Source organism: Carettochelys insculpta, chromosome 22 (assembly GCF_033958435.1).
Source record: "Carettochelys insculpta isolate YL-2023 chromosome 22, ASM3395843v1, whole genome shotgun sequence".
In the NCBI taxonomy this organism is placed as follows: domain Eukaryota; kingdom Metazoa; phylum Chordata; order Testudines; family Carettochelyidae; genus Carettochelys; species Carettochelys insculpta.
The window spans coordinates 4,497,215-4,516,737 of record NC_134158.1 but is presented as its reverse complement, the minus strand read 5'-3'; the positions used below and the strand labels follow the sequence as shown (position 1 = coordinate 4,516,737).

The following is a 19,523-nucleotide window of genomic DNA, read 5'->3' as shown; positions in this document are numbered from 1 at the left end:
TGCGTTGTGCTGTTCTTAAAACAGGGATTACACAAAGTACCGTTGGGTGTTATTTACTATTTGTACATATCTATTAAGGACTGTCTTGTATTCACATGCATTGCGGCTTTTGAAGTTTGGCTTTTGGAGCTGAATTTGAAAACAATGGCTCTTGTTGCTATTTCGGTTGCAGACTCCTGCACAAAGGGCTACGTCGCAGCTTCAGGGGCAAATTCTAAGAATGAGCACCAGGGAGATGCCACCTGGTGACCTTTGCCACTACTTTTCGGTAAACAAGAGAACGGATGTACCTGGGCCATGATATTGTTGGGCACCTGCTGAGGCTCCACAAGATAAGGGCCACCAATTTACCTCAGTGTGCGGTTACAATAGCAAAGCTGGAACATGAGATCCAGATATTTTTATACTCACCTAACAGGCTATTTATACACTTATTTAAATCCATGTTCGTAAGTGTCTGCCTACAATAGTAACACCTACCTAACATGGAAACAGAGTGTGAGCTCTGCAGGCCATTTGCATTACTGCTAAAATAGACCAAAACAGCCTAAAATGGGGTAACTAGGGAAAACAGGCCAACTCCTCTTGCAAGCCAGAAATCCAACAACTGTACCCCGATTAATAAATGTGTGAGCTATTACGCTTCAGGGTCGTGGTGTTCTTGTGATTATCCAGGCACCTACATATTTGACCAGGTGATGCTCTGCATTGCAACATCTCTGCCCCTCCATGAATCCCACCCAGTCATTGAAATTAGAAGCTCACAGAAGAAGAGTCGCAGTCCTGGCTGAGGGTGGGGTTGCTCAGGGAATCTCCTTTCCCCAGGGCAGGAATCTGCTACTTGTGGCTCCGGAGCCACGTGGTGCTCCTTAAGGACTTCTTTGTGGCTGCCAATGTTGTAATTGCCAAGTAAAAAAAAAAAAAAAGTAAACCTCCTGATTATTTTTGAAAAACGGTGAACATCTAAAAGCCCCCCACTAAAGCCCCAGCACTACCTAGAAAAGGACACGTGCTCTTGAAATGTTGGATCAAATGGAGAGAGAAACTTTCTGCATCTCCGGGTCTCCGGTCACTGAACGACAATTCCCTGATGCCCGATTGTCTGAGCCCCCAGGTATTTCCCACAACTGTGAAAGGGAGGGAAAAAATCTTTAAAAACCACTTCAGGCCCTTTATTCTGTGCAGCTGAGAACATTTCAGCCAGAAATAATGAGAAATGCTGACAAAGAAACACCCGTGTCCCCCTCCAAGCAGAGCCGTGAATTCTGCCAGACTGGCGGCCCCCTTAGACACACACGGCCCCGGCCCCTGCCCCGCGCCACAGGGGGAGGCTGACGTCCGGGGGAGCCTCTGTGAGCACAGGTGCGGGGAGGGAGCACTCCAGAGACGCGCTGCCCCCACCACAACTTTAACTGCCAAGTGGGTGTCCCCGGCCCCTCCCGGCCCCTCTGGGTGGCCTCCCTGCGCCCTCCCCCGCAGGCACCAGCACCCCTGGCAGTGACTCCCCACACCTGAAACTGGCCCGAGTGGCCCCTTTCCCGCAACAGCCTCCAGGGCTCTGACTTCAGTTGGGGGCCTGTTAGTCTGTTTCAGCCACAACAAGCAGGAGCCTGCGGCACCTGGAAGAGTGTAACAGATTTATTCCGGCTGCCCATGAGCGCTTAGGCCAGTCAATGAGCTCGTGGGAGTCCCAGGGCCCCGGTGTTACCGGTGAGCTCCTCCCAGCCCGGCGAACAGCCTGAGTCAGATCCAGGAAGGGAAACACCCACGTGCCGCAGCTCTTGAGCTCAGGAAAGTGAAACTCACCCTGTTCCCAGCCCAGAGGGAGCCATGGCTGCAGGGAGCCCCCTGCAAAGTCTCCAGGAAGAAGCCACATGTCCCGTCTGTCTGGAGTATTTCACAGCCCCGGTCACTCTGGAGTGTGGGCACAACTTCTGCCGAGCCTGCATCAGCCAGTGCTGGGAGGGACCCGACCCAGCCGCCTCCTGCCCTCAGTGCAGAAAACCTGTGCAACAGAGAAGCCTCCAGACCAACAGGCAGCTGGCAAACATGGTAGAAATAACCAAACGTCTGAGTTTGCAGGCAGCGAAGGGAGCAGGCGGGGACGGGGTGTGTGGGGAGCACCAGGAGGCTCTGAAGCTGTTCTGTGAAGAGGATCAAACCCCCATCTGTGTGGTGTGTGATAGATCCAAGGCTCACCGCGCTCACACTGTGGTTCCCATCCAGGAGGCTGCCCAGGAGTACAAGGTACGGAGCTGCTGTCCAGGCTGATGGGTAATAACTTTGCATTTTACTGACAAGTCAATGGCACCATTCCGGTGTGTGCAGCCTTCAGGGCCTGAAAGTTGCTGTACAAATTCGTGATGCTCCAGCCTGGCAAAAAGGCAACAAAGGAAGTTTTTAAGTTTTTAAGTTTGTCTTGTGAGGGACACCCCTCCCCCCAATGCTGTATGGAAAATGGGCTGTGACTGTCAATATGCATAACTTAGAGATGCTTTGAACAAAAGATTATTTTGTCATTGATTATTTTTAACATTCTGACATGCTGAGTGTGTAATTGTTGTGTGTAGTTGGAAATACACCCTGTGTGCTTGTTGAGAGTTAGAGGTGCTAATAACGGCCATTGCTGGAGATTGAGGTTAAAACAAAAAAGCAGTGCAATCGCACTCTAAAGACTAACAAAATAGTTTATTAGGTGATGAGCTTTTGTGGGACAAACCCGTTTCTTCAGCCCATAGCCAGACCAGAACAGACTCAATATTTAAGGCACAGAGAACCAAAAATAGCAATCGAGGTTGAGAAATCAGAAAAAAAAATGATCAAGGTGAGCAAATCGGAGAGCAGAGGGGCAGAAGGTGGGGGGGGGTGTCAAGAATTTAGATTAAGCCAAGTATGCAAAAGAGCCCCTATAATGACCTAAAAAGCACCTGGTTTGAACGGGGATAGGAATTTTTAGGTCATTATAGGCTCTCTCTCTCTCTCTCTCATACTGTTCAGGGTTAGTTTTCCTCATGACTGAGCAATTACCCTGAGGGCTTGTAAATGGCTTTCAGTTCTGTAGGTTGGGGGGTGGTTGGTTTAAAGCAGTGGTTCCCAAACTTTTTGGCATCATGCCCCTATTTATATTTTAGAGACTCCTTCACCCCCTACCTCTTCTTTGCCATCATCCAAACCCCCTTTCAAGAAAAAATGCAATACATCATTTAAAATAAACACAACAACTTGATACAGAAATGTCATTTGAAGTTAAAAATAAGTACAAATAGTTTTTCCTGGCCCCTTGCAGGTGCCTGGTGCAGCCCCAGCTGGCCAGCTGCCTGAGCCCCATGCCAGCCACCTGCCAGCCCAAGACCTGCACTGCCAGAGCCGCCTGCCTGAGCCCCGCACTGCTAGGGCCAGCGACTCACCCACCAGCCACCTGCCCCAGCTGCAGGCCAGCTGCCCACCCAAGCACCACACTGGCAGGGTCAGCCACCTGCCCACCATCCTGAGATGCCCAAGCCCCACGCTGCTGGGGACAGCCATCTGGGCCTCATGGTGTTGGGGCCAGCCACCCACCTGCCAGCCCCAGCCATATAAGCCCTGTGCTGCTGGGGCCAGCTGCCCACCCACCAGCCCAAGATGCCCGAGCTGCCCATTGCCAGGGTCAGCTGCCCAATCCCCAATCTGCCAGGGCCAGCCGCCTGAGCACCGCAAGCCCCACGAGCCAACTGCCAGAGGCCCTCCCCTCCCACAAAGCCAGGTACCTCCAGCCCCCTGCTCTTACCCCATCCCCATCCTCATCCCCGTCCCCATCACTGAAGACAGCCATCTCCAGTCCCCCATATAACCTCATCCACCTCATCCCCCAGCCCTCACTCACTCATCTTTGCAGAAGGCAGCTGGCTCCACGTGGGTCTTTACTGGCTGCCTGCCTTTTATAGCGGCTGTTGTAAAATGGGAGTGGGATCCCTTTCAAACCCTGCTCCCCAGGGACCCATGGGCACTCTGCACAGACCAGGAGCTGCTCAATGGTCTGTGAAGTTTGACTCACAGGGGCTGCAGGCTGTTCTAGGTGAGAGAGCTGCCTTCAGGCTGCAGAAGGGCGAGTTACAAGTTGTGGCTCTTATTGCCAATTCTATCACAGGGTTTATTGTTGTAATTGGCACCTCAGCAGCTCCTACAGACCCCAGATGTGATCTGCCCTTGGGTGTGTGGGGCCCTGCACAGAACCTAGTGAGGGACAATTCCTGCCCTGAGCCATTTACACTCTAACTGGTCAAGACAGACAAAGGGTGGGAAGAGAATCTGAGGCATGTGGAGGGGAAGTGACTTGTCCAAGCCCACTCAGCAGGTCAGTGGCAGAGCTGGGTATAAACCCCCAATTTTCCAAGGCCATGTCCCGTATCCAGCCACTAGGCTATGAGGCCCATCTCACCGGCACTGAGCAGTGAAGAGGAGCAGCCGTTGGGAGGGAAAGACGCGCTGCTGAAGGCCCCAGGCCCAACAGGGAGAGGAGGCTCCCACTGGGAGGCTGAACTCCTGTGCAGCTCCACAAGGGGTTAAACTCAGATGCTGCGGCCGGCACTAGAGGAGGTCGCTGGGCTGAACGCTGTGTGGGTCTCAGATGCCCTCAGCCCACCCACAACAGGGCTCAGATGGAGCAGCTGGTTCACCCCCATGTGACTCCAGTGTCCTGGAATGTGCTGCACCACTCCGCAATTCGCAAGTACCAACAAAGCTTGGGCAGAACCCAGATCTCACACAAATTACTGAAAAGCCCTAACGTGAATTTGTAACATGTCTGGCTGTGACCAGCCCTGGGGCTGCATTAATAACGTGTCCTCTCCTGGGGAGTATTGACCTCACAAAGATTAACAGTTATCTTGAGTCCTGGGGAGAAACACCCAGCGCCACCCCCCTCTCGACCCAAAGTAAAACCTCCCAAATCCTTTCTGTTTCCTCAGGGAAAAATCCAGGCCTGTTTGAAGACTCTGAGGGAAGAGAGTGAAAAGCTGCTGGGACTGAAAGCGACTGGAGAAGAGAAAAGCCGGGAGTACCTGGTAGGTGCCGATTGTTATGAACCATCAGGGCTGGCAGAGGGAGGTCTGTTTGGAGGCAGACTCCTGTGTGGCCTTGGTGAAGGAGGGCTAGTGAGTGTCTCTGTGATCGGGGATTGCTGGGTTAGAGCCGTGTGCAGACAAGCCCTGAGCTTCCATTGCAGTTAGAGTATAAATGGCTCAGGGCAGGGATTCCATTGCAGGGGATGAGTTAGTATCTGTCCCTTGTGCCTTTCCCACAAACCCTCCCCAAGGGAACGGACTGTCCCCAGGCAGTGCTGCCTGCTGTATCTGCTCCTTTTGTTCACACACACTTCCTTCTTTTTTCTCCACTTGCGTCTCTGTCAGTGCGGCGCTGAGCCCGGCCTCCTGCTGCCTGAACTCCCAGAGTCCTTGAATAACATAATATGTTGAGCATCACAGGCCTAGAAACCTCCCTTACAGCAATAACAGGGGACAAAGGGGAAAACTGTGAGAGAATCCTTTGCCTTGTGTGCACAGAATAGAGTCAAACGTCAGATATTAGGTTTTTCAAAGATGTTCTCCCTCCTGCACACTCAGCTCCCCATAACAGGGCCCAGGCTCCACCCATGTCCCTGACCAGCCCGTCCCCTGTCTTCCTACAGAAACAGACACAAACCGAGAGGCAGAAAATCGTATGGGAATTCCAGCAGCTGCGGCAGTTCCTGGAGGAACAAGAGCGACTCCTGCTGGCCCAGCTGGAGAAGCTGGAGGAGGAGATTGTGAGGCTCCAGAATGACAGTGTCAGTGAACTCTCTGCGCAGATTTCCCGTCTCAGTGAGCTGATGGGTGAGATGGAGGGGAAGTGTCAGAAGCCAACGAGTGAATTCCTGCAGGTGAGATTGAGGGAAACACAGAGACTCTGTGTGTGCCCCAGGGCTGGAGATCCCATTGAAAAAGTTAAGTTGTTGCTTTGCACCCACCAGCCACAGCTCCTCCACTTCTCCCTGCACGTCCTGCCAGCCACAGTCAGCTGGGGGGGGAGATGTGGGATGGGGAGGAAAGAAACAAGTCAAGGGTGTGCTGGGGGGAGGGGATGGGCACAGATGGAGATGGGGAAGGGGAAGGGGAAGAGGAAGTGCGGGGGCAGGAAGAGGTGGGGCAAAGTGTGGCATTGCTGGAGGGGTGGAGTGGGAGTGGGGTTCTGCACCCCCTGGGAGAAGTGGAAGCTGGTGCCTGTGGTAACAAACGTCCCAGCTCCCCACACAGGGAAGGGAGGCTCCTGAATCATAAGCTCTGGGGTCCAACAGTCAGAAGTCTCGAGTTACAAACACAGAGATATTAGAGATGGTAAAGCCCCAGTAGCTCAGGGAATCGAAGGCCCTGGGGCCAGGGCAGGGCCCCTCTTCCCTAGATTTGCAAACTCCCTTCCTTGGGATCCCCTGTGTGTGTTGTATGGGACTGAGATTCTTTTGTCTCCTTCCCCTGTAGGACGTCAGAAGCACCTTGAGGAGGTACGTGGCTCTCACTCCCCTCCCACCTCCCAGTGTTGGGAAAGAGCTGAGAGATGATGTTAGCACCGAATCTCCCCAGGGCTCTTCAGTGAGATGTTAGGGGAGGGTCACATCTAAGCTACAAATATCCCCGATCATCTCCAGCCTGAGGGTCTCACCCTTGCACAGACTTTACAATTATCCCCTCAATGGCAAAGTCTGACCTCAGGTATTCTCTAGAGGAGTCACCTCCCTGGGGGACCGGCTGCCCCAGGACTATGAGGCTGGAACATTGGCTTGTTACTGCTGGGCACTGGGTGAATTGGTGTCTGAGTCTAGTTCCTAGTGGGCAGATTTGTACAGCACTTCCACTGGCAGCATCCTGTCCCTCAGAGCCTGGAGGCCAAGGCGTGAATGGGCCATGGAGACGCAATTCCCGTTTTGTCCCCAGAGCTGGTCTCTCCAGGCCGGATTTCAAGAATATTAATAGGGCCTTCGAGTGGATGTTGCAGGGCCCTGGGCTGTGCTGCACCTGCTCTCAGGCTGGGAGAGGCCGAGGGATTCTAACGCCCAGCCTGTTAGAGCAGAGACTCACTGACAAGAACTGAAGAACCGAGTCACTAAATGCCGTATCACCATCTGACGTTGTTTCTGTCCAGGTGTAAGAAGGGGAAGTTCCAGCCGCCAGAGGAGATTTCCCCTGAACTGGAAAGACAAGTCAGTGGTTTCTCCATGAAAACTACTGCTCTCTCCAAGACTTTGAGCAAGTTCAAAGGTACCTACAAGGGATCTAGGAAGGGAAAGTGAGTTAATGGAATGTGAAAGGCTCTGTTCAATTGATTCACAATTAGGTTGTGCTTCTATTTAATTGCTGGGTGAAAATGGCACAAACTTGGGGTCGACCACACACAGGTTGATTAATTAAAAATCTTATTTGTTCCAAAAGTATCTTGTGCCATTACAGTTACCATTAGAGATAGAGAGATAGTGGTGTTAGTCTGTATTCTATCAAAACAAAACACTAGTCATGTAGTGCTTTAAAGACTAACAAAATAATTTATTAGATGACAAGCTTTTGTGGGACAGACCCTCTTCTTCAGACCATAGCCATACCAGAACAGACTCGATATATGAGGTCCAAAAATTGTTACCAAGGTTAACAAATCAGAATAATTGTTCTTCAGGTTGGTAAATCAGAAGAGCAGAGGGACAGTGGGGTATGTGGGTGTATGTGGGTGTATGTAAGGTGGGGAAGTTAAGAGTTAGATAAAACATTGAAGTATGTAGAAGAGTCCTTATAACAGGTCAGGTAATTGCTGTTGCTGTTCAAACCGCATGTTAATCTGTCAAATTTGAATATGAATTTGATAGAACAAGAAGCAATAAGCTTAAACTGCAGCTAGGGAGGTTTAGGTTGGACATTAGGAAAAAGCTCCTAACTGTCAGGGTGGTCAAACACTGGAATAAATTGCTTAGGGAGGTTGTGGAATCTCCATCTCTGGAGATATTTAAGAACAGGTTAGATAAATGTCTTCCAGTGATGGTCTAGGTAGTACTTGGTGCTGCCTTGAGGGCAGGGAGCTGGACTTGATGACCTTCTGAGGTCCCTTCTAGTCCTCATATTTTGTGAGTTTGAATTACACAGTGAGGAGGGAGAAACAGTAACAGGAAGCTTGGAAATGGCAGAGATGTTTAATGACTTTTGTTGCAATCTTCAGTGGGAAGTCTGAGGAAGGAATGCCTAATGTAGTGAATGCTTCTGGGAAAGGGATAGCTTTAGAAGATAAAATAAAAAAGAACAAGTTAAAAATCACGTAGAAAAGTTAGATGTCTGCAAGTCACCAGGACCTGATGAAATGCATCGTTGAATACTCAAGGAGCTGATAGAGGAGGTAGTTGAGCCTTTAGCTATCATCTTTGGAAAATCAAGGGAGACAGGAGAAATTCCAGAAGACTGGAAAAAGGCAAATCTAGTGGCCATCTATAAGAAGGGGAATAAGAACAACCCAGGAAACTACAGGCCAGTCAGCTTTACTTCTGTGCCAGGAAAGATAATGGAACAAGTAATTAAGGAAATCATCTGTAAACATTTGGAAAGTGGAAAGGTGATAGGGAACAGCCGGCATGGATTTGTAAAGAACAAATCATGTCAAACCAATCTGAGAACTTTCTTTGATAGGATAACGAGCCTTGTGGCTAAGGGAGAAGAAGTGGATGTGCGTGGCAGAGTCAGTTGCACTCCTGGGCCGCAGCTGCCCTGTTTAGTCCACTGTCCCCACCGTATGAACCCAAACTCTCCTTCACCACCCTTCCCCTTTGTCCTGCGTGGAGAAGAGCTTATAAAGGCAGCCCTGAGCAGGATCAGCTGGCCCTAATTGATTTAGGGCAGCCTACTCCTCAGCTGCTCCCACTTTGATTGCCAGCTCTGTCTCCGCTCTGTTTTTACTCCTGTCTCCCCTCTCCTGGCCCCACCCTGCCACAATGTGGTATACCTAGACTTTAGTAAGGCCTCTGGTATGGTCTTGAATGATATTCTTATCAATCAACTAGGCAAATACAACTTAGAGGGGCTACAATAAGGTGGGTGCAAAACTGGCTGGATAACCGTACTCAGAGAGTAGTTATTAATGGTTCTCATTCCTGCTGGAAAGGTGTAACAAGTGGGGTTCCGCAGGGATCTTGTGACCGGTTCTGTTTAATATCTTCACCCACGATTTAGATATTGGCATAGAAAGTACGCTTATTAAGTTCACAGAAGATACCAAGCTGGGAGGGGTTGCAACTGCTTTGGAGGATAGGGTCAAAATTCAAAATGATCTGGACAAATTGGAGAAATGCCCTGAGGTAAACAGGAGGAAGTTTAATAAAGACAAATGCAAAGTGCTCCACTTAGGAAGAAACAATCAGTTTCACACATACAGAGTTGGAAGCGACTGTCTTGGAAGGAGTATGGCAGAAAGGGATCTAGGGATTATAGTGGACCACAAGCTAAATATGAGTCAACAGTGTGATGCTGTAACAAAAAAAGCAGACATGATTCTGGGCTGCATTAACAGGTGTGTTGTGAGCAAGACATAAGTAGTCATTCTGCTCTAGTCTGCGCTGGTTAGGCCTCAGATGGAGCATTGTGTCCAGTTCTGGGCACCGCATTTCAAGAAAGATGTGGAGAAATTGGAAAGGGTGCAGAAAAGAGCAACAAGAATGATCAAAAGTCTGGAGAACACGACCTATCAAGAAAGGCTGAAAGAATTGGGCTTGTTTAGTTTGGAAAAGAGAAGATTGAGGCGGGACGTGATAAAAGTTTTCAGGTATCTAAAAGGGTGTCATAAGGAGGATTGAGAAAAATTGTTTTGCTTGGCCTCTGAGGATAGAACAAGAGGCAATGGGCTTAAACTGCAGTAAGAAAGGTTTTGGTTGGACATTAGGAAAAAGTTCCTAACTGTCAGGGTGGTCAAACACTGGAATAAATTGCCTAGGCAGGTTGTGGAATTTCCATCTCTAGAGAGATTTAAGAACAGGTGAGATCAATGTCTATCGGGGGTGGCTTAGGCAGTACTAGGTCCTGCCATGAGGGCAGGAGGCTGGACTCAATGACCTCCCAGGTCCCTTCCAGTCCGAGTGTTCTATGGTTCTATGAATGTTAGTTCTGAGCATTCCCTCTGCAGGCAGTTGTTAAAGTCCCTTTTCAGTAGAACACAAACTTTCAGGTCTTTAACAGGATGACCCACTCCATTAAAGTGCTGGCTGACGGGTTTCTGAATTTGGAGTCTTTTGCCGTCTGTTCTATGTCCATTCATTCTTTGTGGAAGAGTGTTTGCCGTCTGTCCTATATACAGGGTGCGTGGGCATTGTTGGCAGACGAGGGCATACACGATGTTAGCTGAGGAACAGGAGAATGTGCCTGTGATTCTGTAATTAACGTGGTTATGTCCAGTGGTGGTGTCCCCAGAATAGATATGTGGACAAAGTTGGCAATGGGGCTTGTTGCAAGGAAAAGTTCCAGGATTAGTATTATTGTGGTATCAACTGTGGTTGCTGGTGGGAATCCTCATTAGGTTTGGAGGCTGCCTATAGGAAAGAACAGACCGGTCACCTAGGGTCTTCTGGAGAGCGGCATCCTGATTTAAGATAGGTCGTAGGTCTTTAATGGTGTGTTGCAGGGGTTTGAGTTGGGGGCTGCAGGTAAACAAGTGGGCTGTGTCTAAACTATGAAAATAACTTCAAAGTTGCTTACTTCATAGTTGAGCATCTTCCCACACCCTGCTTCGAAGTTAAACTGTGAAGATGGGCACTGCTCCATTCCCAGAAATGGAGTAAGGACTTTGAAGGAAGGGAAAATGTGTGTAGACTCTCTACTGGCTACTTTGATGTAGTGCATAACTTTGAAGTTCAAAGTTAGTTCCAAGTGTAGACGCACGTGTGGTGTTCTGTTTTTGGCTTTTTTGGGCCTGTCTTTGAGAAGTCAGTTTCTGGGTATTTGTCTGGCCCTGTCGATTTGTTTTTCATTTCTCCTGGTGGGTAATTCAGGTTTCTGAATGTTTGGTAGAGATCTTGGAGTTTTCGGTGTCTGTCACTCGGTCAGAGCAGATGTGACTGTATCTCAGGGCTTGACTGTAAATGATGGATTGTGTCATGTTACCACTAGAGTGAGAAATGACAGACACTTGGACAGAAATACTGCCCAGTTCCCTTCTCTTGGGGCATAGGCAGGTCATGCTGCATTTCCCCTCTGATGCTCTAACTAACCCTATGACAGCTGAAATGTTCTGTACATCCTGATTATAACTTCACTAGCAGATTCACCCAGCATTGCTCAGGTCCTTAACTCAATTCGGGGTTGTTTGACAGTAAACGGAAAAGTCCATCCTTCATTGAAATGGTTGTGTTTTTCAAAATTACAATGTTGTTTTGATGAAGTTAATTTTTATTCTGGACTTTTTTTGAAAAAAAAAAAAAAGATTAACACATTTCCATTGAATTTTTTCATACATTTTATAGAGGGGAATTTCATGAAGTGTATTTATTTTTTGTTGCTTTAAATTCTCTTTTTCTTCAGTGTGTTAACAAAAAAAAAGGCAGCAGTTAATGTGGTTTCCAGTAACATTTTCTTTTTGTTTTCAAACCTTAAGCATTGATTTAGGTGTGTTGAAACAGAACATTCTTCGAAATTTCTGGAAGATTTATTAAGAAACAAGCCTATTCTAGGTTCATCCTAAATTTTTCTGGCTCATCTTGGTTCAGTCTCTTTCAACATTTACTCGGTTGTTAATTTTGAGGACTGTCCTGGATTCAGTGATCCTGTTTGGTTTTATGAGAATAAATCCCATTCCAGGCACATCTCATTTTCCTGACACAACCAAACCCTTATATTGCTTTAAATTCTGGTAAGAGGAATCCATATACTGAATTTGGAGGTCCTACCTCTTCCCATTTAGGAGGATACAAAGAGACAAACTCTCTAAAATATACAGTAGAATCACAGAACTGGAAGGGACCTTGAGAGGCCATCGAGTCCAGTTCCAGCAGGACCAAGATGTGGGGAAGCACCACTTTTGATCTATTTTGTAGCAAAAGCTAATTTGAAAAACTGGTAGAGCAATAGAATCACAGAGCTCAAGACCAGAAGGGACCAATGAATGGTTTTGTCTAATGTCCCGAAGGAGATGTTGAGTTCTCTGTCTTCATTTTTTTATAATGATAAAGAGAAATGAGGCATAAGAAAAGGGAACTGCCTGACAGACACGTGCATCTATATTATATATAACATTTATTTCTCTTCAATTTCAGACAAACTGAATGAAGAAATAAGTAAGTGTCATTCTCCTTCTTCTGAGAAGGTTTTGTAAGAAAATTAGATCCTCCTGCGGGGAGGTTTTTGCATTAAATTTATCTTGTTCCAAACAAATCCCTTTTCTGTGTGTTTGCGGACGTGCTTTTTTATTATTACCTTTCTGTTTGGAGGTGTGAGTTGTTTTTCATGTAACTTTGTAAAATGTGGGGATTGACTAGACGGGATAAATTTCCCACCAAAAGCAAATAGAAAAACCCATGGTCAGTTCAGCAATAGAGACACAGAGCGTAAGGCCAGAAGGATTGATGAATCCTCCACTCAAGTGACCCCCAAACAGTGGGACCCACCTTCCTAGGGGTACATGCAGGAATATTCAGGAGGCCAAGGCCAGCCCACATGGGGGTGCAGAGGGAGCACTTCCTGCTCCCACTCTGCCCCCAGCCCAGCTCCCATCCTAGTCACAGCTCCACTCTGCCCCCAGTGCAGCTCCCTCCCCAGCTGTAGCTCTGCTCCTCCCCCAGCTCTGCTTTCAGCCCAAACTCCTCTGCGGAGCCAGTTGTTCAGCAGTGGTGGGAGGGGCACAGACCGGTTCCATTACCGGAAAGGGGAGGGCAGGGGTTGGACAAGAAAACCCTAAACACAACCTGTCCAGTCTGAGCTCCTTCAGGGGAGAGTGTGTGGAAATAATTCCTCAGTCGGAACTGCTGTGGTGAGGATAAAGGGAAATAAAAACATTACAAGTGGGAAACCCCTAACGTGTGTGTGTCTCTTTCATCTTTAGGCAAACCGCATATGGGCATCGGTAAGTGTCATTCTCCTTCCACTGACAAGAAATGTTTGTCCCAAATCAGATCCTCCTGCGGCAGCTTCTTGCATTTGTGTGGAAGTTTTCCATTTTCAATGTCACTTTTATGATTTTGTTGCGATATGAGACATTGGCTGTTTATTTACCTGCTTTGCTTTTTGGAGAGGTTTGTGCAACTTGTTCAAATGGGGGGGACGCTCAGTTGGAATACAGTCAGGGGCACTTGTTTTTCCCTTCTCATTCTCCCCTCTGAAGAAAGCCATGAGCTCTCCAGTGACCCTACGCTGATGGGATGAGCAGGGACTGTGTCTGTGGGTGATCCCTGCTGCAGACACAAGCAGAGGGACGGAGCCGGGATCAGAGCCAGGGGCTCTCCTGGGGCCATTACACACCCCTGGGGAGCGCCTGTGAGCAGAGCTGGGAGCTTCTTACTTTTTGCCTCTCTGCACCCACCATGATCCCAGCCTGCGCCTGTCTCTGGTACACAGGACATCACTTTCCTCCCATCACTAGCATGGCCCTCTCCCTCTTTCCACCAGCCGCTGTTCTACACTCCCCCTCCCTCTGCAACGGGTAATTACCCACTGGGAGAACAGGGACAGGGATCAGAGCCCCTGGCTGGCTGTGGAGCCCAGGAAAAATGAGCATCTACAGCCCCAGGCCAGTTCTGCCTGCTGCTCACCCAGCACTCCAGCCAGGGAGCGCAGTCAGGGTGAGGGAGTTGCCCAGTGTCCAGTTGGAGCGCTGGGTAGGTGGATTGGGACCTGCCCTGTGCCCTGACCCCATGAGAGAAACATTACAAACATGAGGAATTGAGGGACAGGAGGTGGGAAGGGGACGCCCCCATGTTCTGACCCAGGGCCCCACAGAAACCTAATCCCCCTTCTCCCCACCACACTCGTAGCTTCTGTCTCATTCTACCATCAAACCCCTTCCCCAGTGTTAACCCCTCCCTCCCTGCCTCAGGCTAATGGACTCGTCTGCTGCTGAGCTGTGATATTCAGGGCAGGATCTATCCTGGTAGCGTGTGGCCTGTTATTCCCTGAGCTGTGACATTTCCCAGCAGGCCGGGTGCGGTGGGGAGGCCCCAGAGCAAAGTCCAGCCCAGGGGCAGCTGGGACACAGGGAGATTTAAGGTGTGTTGTGGGGAGGGGAGCTGTGCCAATGGTCACTGAGTTGGACCATCTGCTGAGGCTCCCAGAGTCTCTGGTCCCTCCCCAGGGAGAGGTGGGGGCAGGAGGGGAAAGATCCTGAGCCCCAGGCCTGGCCCAGCCGATCCTTTCACCCTGTCCCTGACCCGGCCCTGCCTGTGAGTGACTCTCCCCAGCCCTGGGCTGAGATCTCAGAGCTGTCGGTCACAGCCTGGGGGAAGGAGATTCCCTGAGTCACTCTCCAGCCAGGCCCGATTCTGTCACTGACCCATCAAACCCTCCCCCAGGGCTGAGCTCTGCCCCTCATGCTCTGATTCTCTCTCCCCTGCAGCCAATGTGACTCTGGATCCAGACACGGCTCATCCCCAACTCGTCCTGTCTGAGGGAGGGAAAAGTGTGAGATGGACAGACACACGGCAGCGACTGCCCAACAACCCGGAGAGATTCAACGATGAGACCTGTGTGCTGGGCTGTGAGGGGTTCACCTCGGGGAGACATTGCTGGGAGGTGGAGGTGGGGGATGGGTGGTCCTGGGCTCTGGGGGTGGCCAGAGAGTCTGTGAAGAGGAAGGGACGGATCAGCCTCAGCCCTGAGGGGGGGGTCTGGGCTGTGCGGCGGTGGAATGGTCAGTTCCAAGCTCTCACCTTCCCTGTGACCCCCCTGCCCCTGAGCCGGGACCCCTGCAGGATCCGGGTGTGTGTGGACTGTGACCGGGGGCAGGTGACATTTATCGATGCTGGTACCGAGGCCCCGATCTTTGCTTTCCCGCCGGGCTCCGTCCCTGGGGGGAGAATCCAGCCCTGGCTGGGGGTGTGGGACCGTAGATCCCGGCTCCGACTGTGTCCCTGAAATCAGCCTCTCTAGCCTCAGTCTCTATGACCTTGGAGACTCCCATCTCCCTAGCCCAGCTCTGTGATCCCTGGATGCCCCTTCCTCGTCCCTCCCTGCAGCCCCAGGGACAGGAGGGGGAGAGAGATGATCCCCTGGGGCTGGCAGAGGGGCCTTGAGAGGCAGATATGGGGCTGGGCAGGGGCAGAACTAACAGCCAGGCTACTGCGGGGGCAGGACACAAGTAATTAATGAGGGTTGTGCAGGAGCAGGAGCTGGATGCGATTTGTACCGATCTATGTCCTTAGATCTCACTGGGGTCTGTCAGGTATTTACAGTAAATAAAGCAGGAAAGACAATTCTGATGTGTTTGTTGCTTTTTCATTTCCTGGCATCAGTTGCTGGGGGCAGAGTGGTGGGTTTGGTTCCCTGCTCACTCGGATCCCCCCAGCCCCAACAGGGAACAGACCAGCACGTCCCTGTGCTGAGGTGGGGCATTACTGCAATGTAAAATGAACATGCAAAATATGATGGCAACCGCTCTTCTCTGCTTGTACCAAATCTTCTGCCAACGGGGCCAAGGGAGGTGTCTGGTGACTGCCTGAATCTCTTTATTCGGCTCAGATGTTTGTACAATTGTAACTCGACCGGTAACAAGTATTGGCTCTGGGATTGTATTTGAAATTTTAAATTTCTAGGTGAGCACAATGAGAGGCTCGGGGGTGACCTATTGTGAGAGGGGCCTTAGCCCTGGGAAGAAGTCTGTGACAGAGACAGTCCCATAGCAGATTCCAGTGCCCAGCTGAGGGGTTTGGCTGTGGCCCTGTAACCCAGGAGACAGGCAATGGCATATTGCCCAACAAGGCCACGGACAGGTGACCTGCTCAGGTGACTGGCACCTTGTTGGTTAACAAAGGCCCACCTGGCCGGTAAAGCTCTGCAGCTTCATTTATTTCTGAAGGAGGCTGGTGTGAGTAGGACGGTCGGTGACTTTAAAAAGCATCACCTGCATCCGACCATACGGACAGGTCAAAAGGTCACATTTCGGCCCTCTGCCTCAGAAAGTTTGATGAGCCCTGGTCTAGTTCATCCCTGGCCCGGCCCCTTAACCCCGCGCTCCTCTGGGCCGTTGTCTCAGCTGTAGCTGGGCAGGAAAGTGACAGACAATGGACAATACTGGAGCCGAGCTGCCCCGAGGGGGAGGGGGAGGAACAGTATCAGCTCTGGGCCTGTCCCTGGTACAGAGACACACTGTGACAGTGACTGTTTCCCTCTGCAGCTTCCCAATCCCCCACTCGGGGGCCAGGAGCAGCTGCAGGCGGATGAGAGGCGGCCGCATTCAGTCTGAGACACGTGGCACTGAGCTCAAGGGGATCTGCCAGAAAGAAGCTGCTGTGATATAGACGGGGGTGGAGGAGCTGGGTTGTGTCTCCCACGCACCCTGGGTTTAGTCTCACGGGGCAGGATTGTGGCCTGAGGCAGAGCTCTGAGTTCGCTGGGACTCGGCTGCCCTGCGCAGGGACAGCACCTTCCCGCGGTCCTTCTCACTGGGCTGGGGCTTCGGGGTGTGATTTATACCTGCCTAAACCTGCAGTGAGTTACTGCTCGGTGTGGGGTCCCCAGGTAGTCAGGGCTGGGAGGCACCTGGCCGTCACCCGCCCCTAGCATGAAACCTTGTCTGTTCCAGCCCTGAGTCAGCTTGACAGCTACACGCACCTCCTTCCCCTCCCACGCCTCCCGCACCCTCCCCCAGACCAGGAACAAGGAAACTTTTCACGCTGGGTCCCACTTCTCATCCCTGGAGCTAGCAGGGCCCTTCCAACCTACCGAATGTCCCCCAAAGTGATGGCAATTTCGGTTACGTTCCGATGAAAAAGTGACCCTGTGGCACCTCTACGAAAATCCATCTGCAGCCTCTAAACACGTTGTGAATCGGTGTATAAATGTGAATACACAGATGCAAAAACAGCAACAGATTTCACCAGTTTTAATGAGATGGATGAGCCTGAGACCCAGCAGCCCAAGGTGGCCTCCCCCCGGGTGTACCCCAGCACTAGACCGTGCAGACCCAGCTCTCACGCTGCAGGTCACCAGTTAGCTCCCTTCACTGGTCAGCATCCGCCTGGAGTGTCCAACCCTGGTCACAGGCCACTCAGTTGCTGCTTCCAGTCGTTCTACCCCCTAAACTCCACGTGAGCGTCAGCTCCACGCCCGCTTCGCTGGGATCTGTCCTTAGGGCCGTGCAGTGGAAGAGCATCAAATGCAGCACCCAGATTCCCACAGTGGCAAAGAGAAACCCTGGGAACAAATGATTATCTCTAAAATAAAATTAAACATTTTCTGGGGCTGAGTCTTAACTAACGAGCTGGTCTCTTGTCTAACCAAGTCCTGCTCACCCTAAACCGCTTCCCACTCCAAAGACACAACACACCAGTCCTGTGTCTTTGTTCTCAAACAGCACGTGTGCACGCGCACACACACACGCTCTCCCTGTAGATTTTCTCCTTTCACAATCTCTCGGTTTGCTCCTTGCTCAGTGCACAATACACAGCTGCTCAAATGGGAGAGCATCATTAAAGCCTGTGAGGGGTTAAACCCAGAGAGTGGGTGCCCTGTTAGCAAGCAGGCAGGTGAGCCAATGGGAAAAGAGGGGGGATTTTTTATTTGAAGCAGTTACCTGCCGAGAGGCCTTTTTTGCTGGGGCCAGAGGAGAGAGAGAGAGAGAGACATTTAAGCCTGAACAGGGTTTAAGGAGTTCAGTAACTAGCCAGGCCACAAGGTGATCTGGGCAGACAGACATGTAAGTAGCAAGGAAATGTTTTGTCAGATGCGATCAGGTTATTCTTAGTTTGGGGTTGGTGCAGGACTTCTCAGGCTGGGTGATGGACACCCACTCTAACTTTTAAACTGAATCCCAGGGAGACAATTCTCTGTGCTGTATTCTCCCTTTCTTTAGTTGCCTGGTGTTCCAGAGCAATTAAGGCTGTGTCCATGCTACAAAAATAGCTTCGAAGTTGCTTACTTTGAAGTAAACACCCAAGCTGAGCATCTCCACACACCCTATTTCGAATTTAAACTTTGAAGGTGGGCACTGCTCCATTCCCAGGAATGGAGTGAGGACTTCGAAGTGGCCGGCTGCTTTGGTGTAGTGCCTAACTTCCAAGTTAGTTCCAAGTGTAGACGCCCCCTCAGTGTGCTTTATCACATAACTCTTTTCGTTTGTTATTGAATCACCTTTGTTTTCTGCATCTGTTCCTGTATCCTAGAGCAGGTCTGGGTATATACAGGCCTAAGACTGAAAGGGCAGCTATCAGATTGCAGCTTAATTTCTTCCTATTTGTTTCCAGCTCTCTCCTAAGAAAGGTGTCAGAACTTGGGGTTACCCCACAGAGAAACATCCAAAGTGTGTCTGCTGGGGTTCTAAAGTGGGCTTTCTCACTTGGGTGGTGGCAGCTACCTCCCAGGTCAGGGAACCTGTGACCTTGGGAAGCTTTCTAAGCAGAAGCCGACAGGGACAAGATGTTTTTAAGGTGGCCTGCTCCCACTCCACTGCATTGACAGCAGCTGCCCAGCAGGGGGAGGCTGGAGCTGAAAACTCAGGAGACCCCCGATTTACACGGTTTCTATTTACAAGTTTCTTGCAATAACAGGAGTCGAAATCATGAGTGGAGGGGAGCCGGGAACCAGGTGGCAGCTTGGCTCCCAGTTCCCCTCTGCTTGCTGAAGTCAGGAAACTGACCAGCACTGCTGTACCTGTACCTGGGTCTGGGCTCCCCACCGCTCACAGGTGCAGGGAGCCTGGTTCAGCCAGGACTGGGGGACCCGATGGTGATAGGACCCCTCCCCTGCCAGGTCCCGACTTATTCAGAATTGGACATGTGGTTGCTCAGGAATGTAACCGACCCATAAGTCGGGGGTCTGCTGTGCAGGGCAATTTTTACGTAGAGACTGTCCAGTTTGTCCGATGTATATAGCAGAGGGGCATTGCTGGCACATGATGGCATAAACTACATTGGTAGATGAGCAGCTGAATGAACCCACGATGGTGTGGCTGTCCATGATGACAGTAGCTCCTCCCTTATCTGCCTCTTTGATTAATCAGGTCTGACAACCAGAAGGAGGCTTCCAGACAACTCTGCAATACCAGATTTTACAGGCTACTTTCCTCAGACCCCACCAAGGAATACACTAAAAAGCTACACCGTCTGCTCAGGACACTCCCTACACAAGCACAAGAACAGATCTACACCAACACACCTCTAGAGCCCCGTCCAGGGTTATTCTACTTACTACCCAAGATCCACAAGCCTGGAAATCCTGGACGCCCCATCATCTCCGGTATTGGCACTCTCACTGAAGGACTGTCTGGTTATGTGGACTCTCTCCTCAGACCCTATGTCACCAACACCCCCAGCTACCTCCGCGACACCACTGACTTCCTGAGAAGGCTGCAAT

The 19,523-nt window shown here is 50.5% G+C and overlaps 1 protein-coding gene across 1 annotated transcript; it reads left to right on the top strand.

The window, feature by feature from the left end:
- Positions 1–1,821: 1,821 nt before the first annotated feature.
- LOC142024931 (zinc finger protein RFP-like) lies at positions 1,822–15,229 on the top strand. Its single transcript, XM_075017289.1, has 8 exons — positions 1,822–2,247; positions 4,947–5,042; positions 5,666–5,896; positions 6,492–6,514; positions 7,153–7,268; positions 12,281–12,301; positions 13,066–13,086; positions 14,572–15,229. Exons 1-8 carry the CDS (start codon positions 1,831–1,833, stop codon positions 15,087–15,089), a joined length of 1,443 nt encoding a protein of 480 aa, XP_074873390.1. The 5' UTR covers positions 1,822–1,830; the 3' UTR covers positions 15,090–15,229.
- The last annotated feature ends 4,294 nt before the right edge of the window (positions 15,230–19,523 follow it).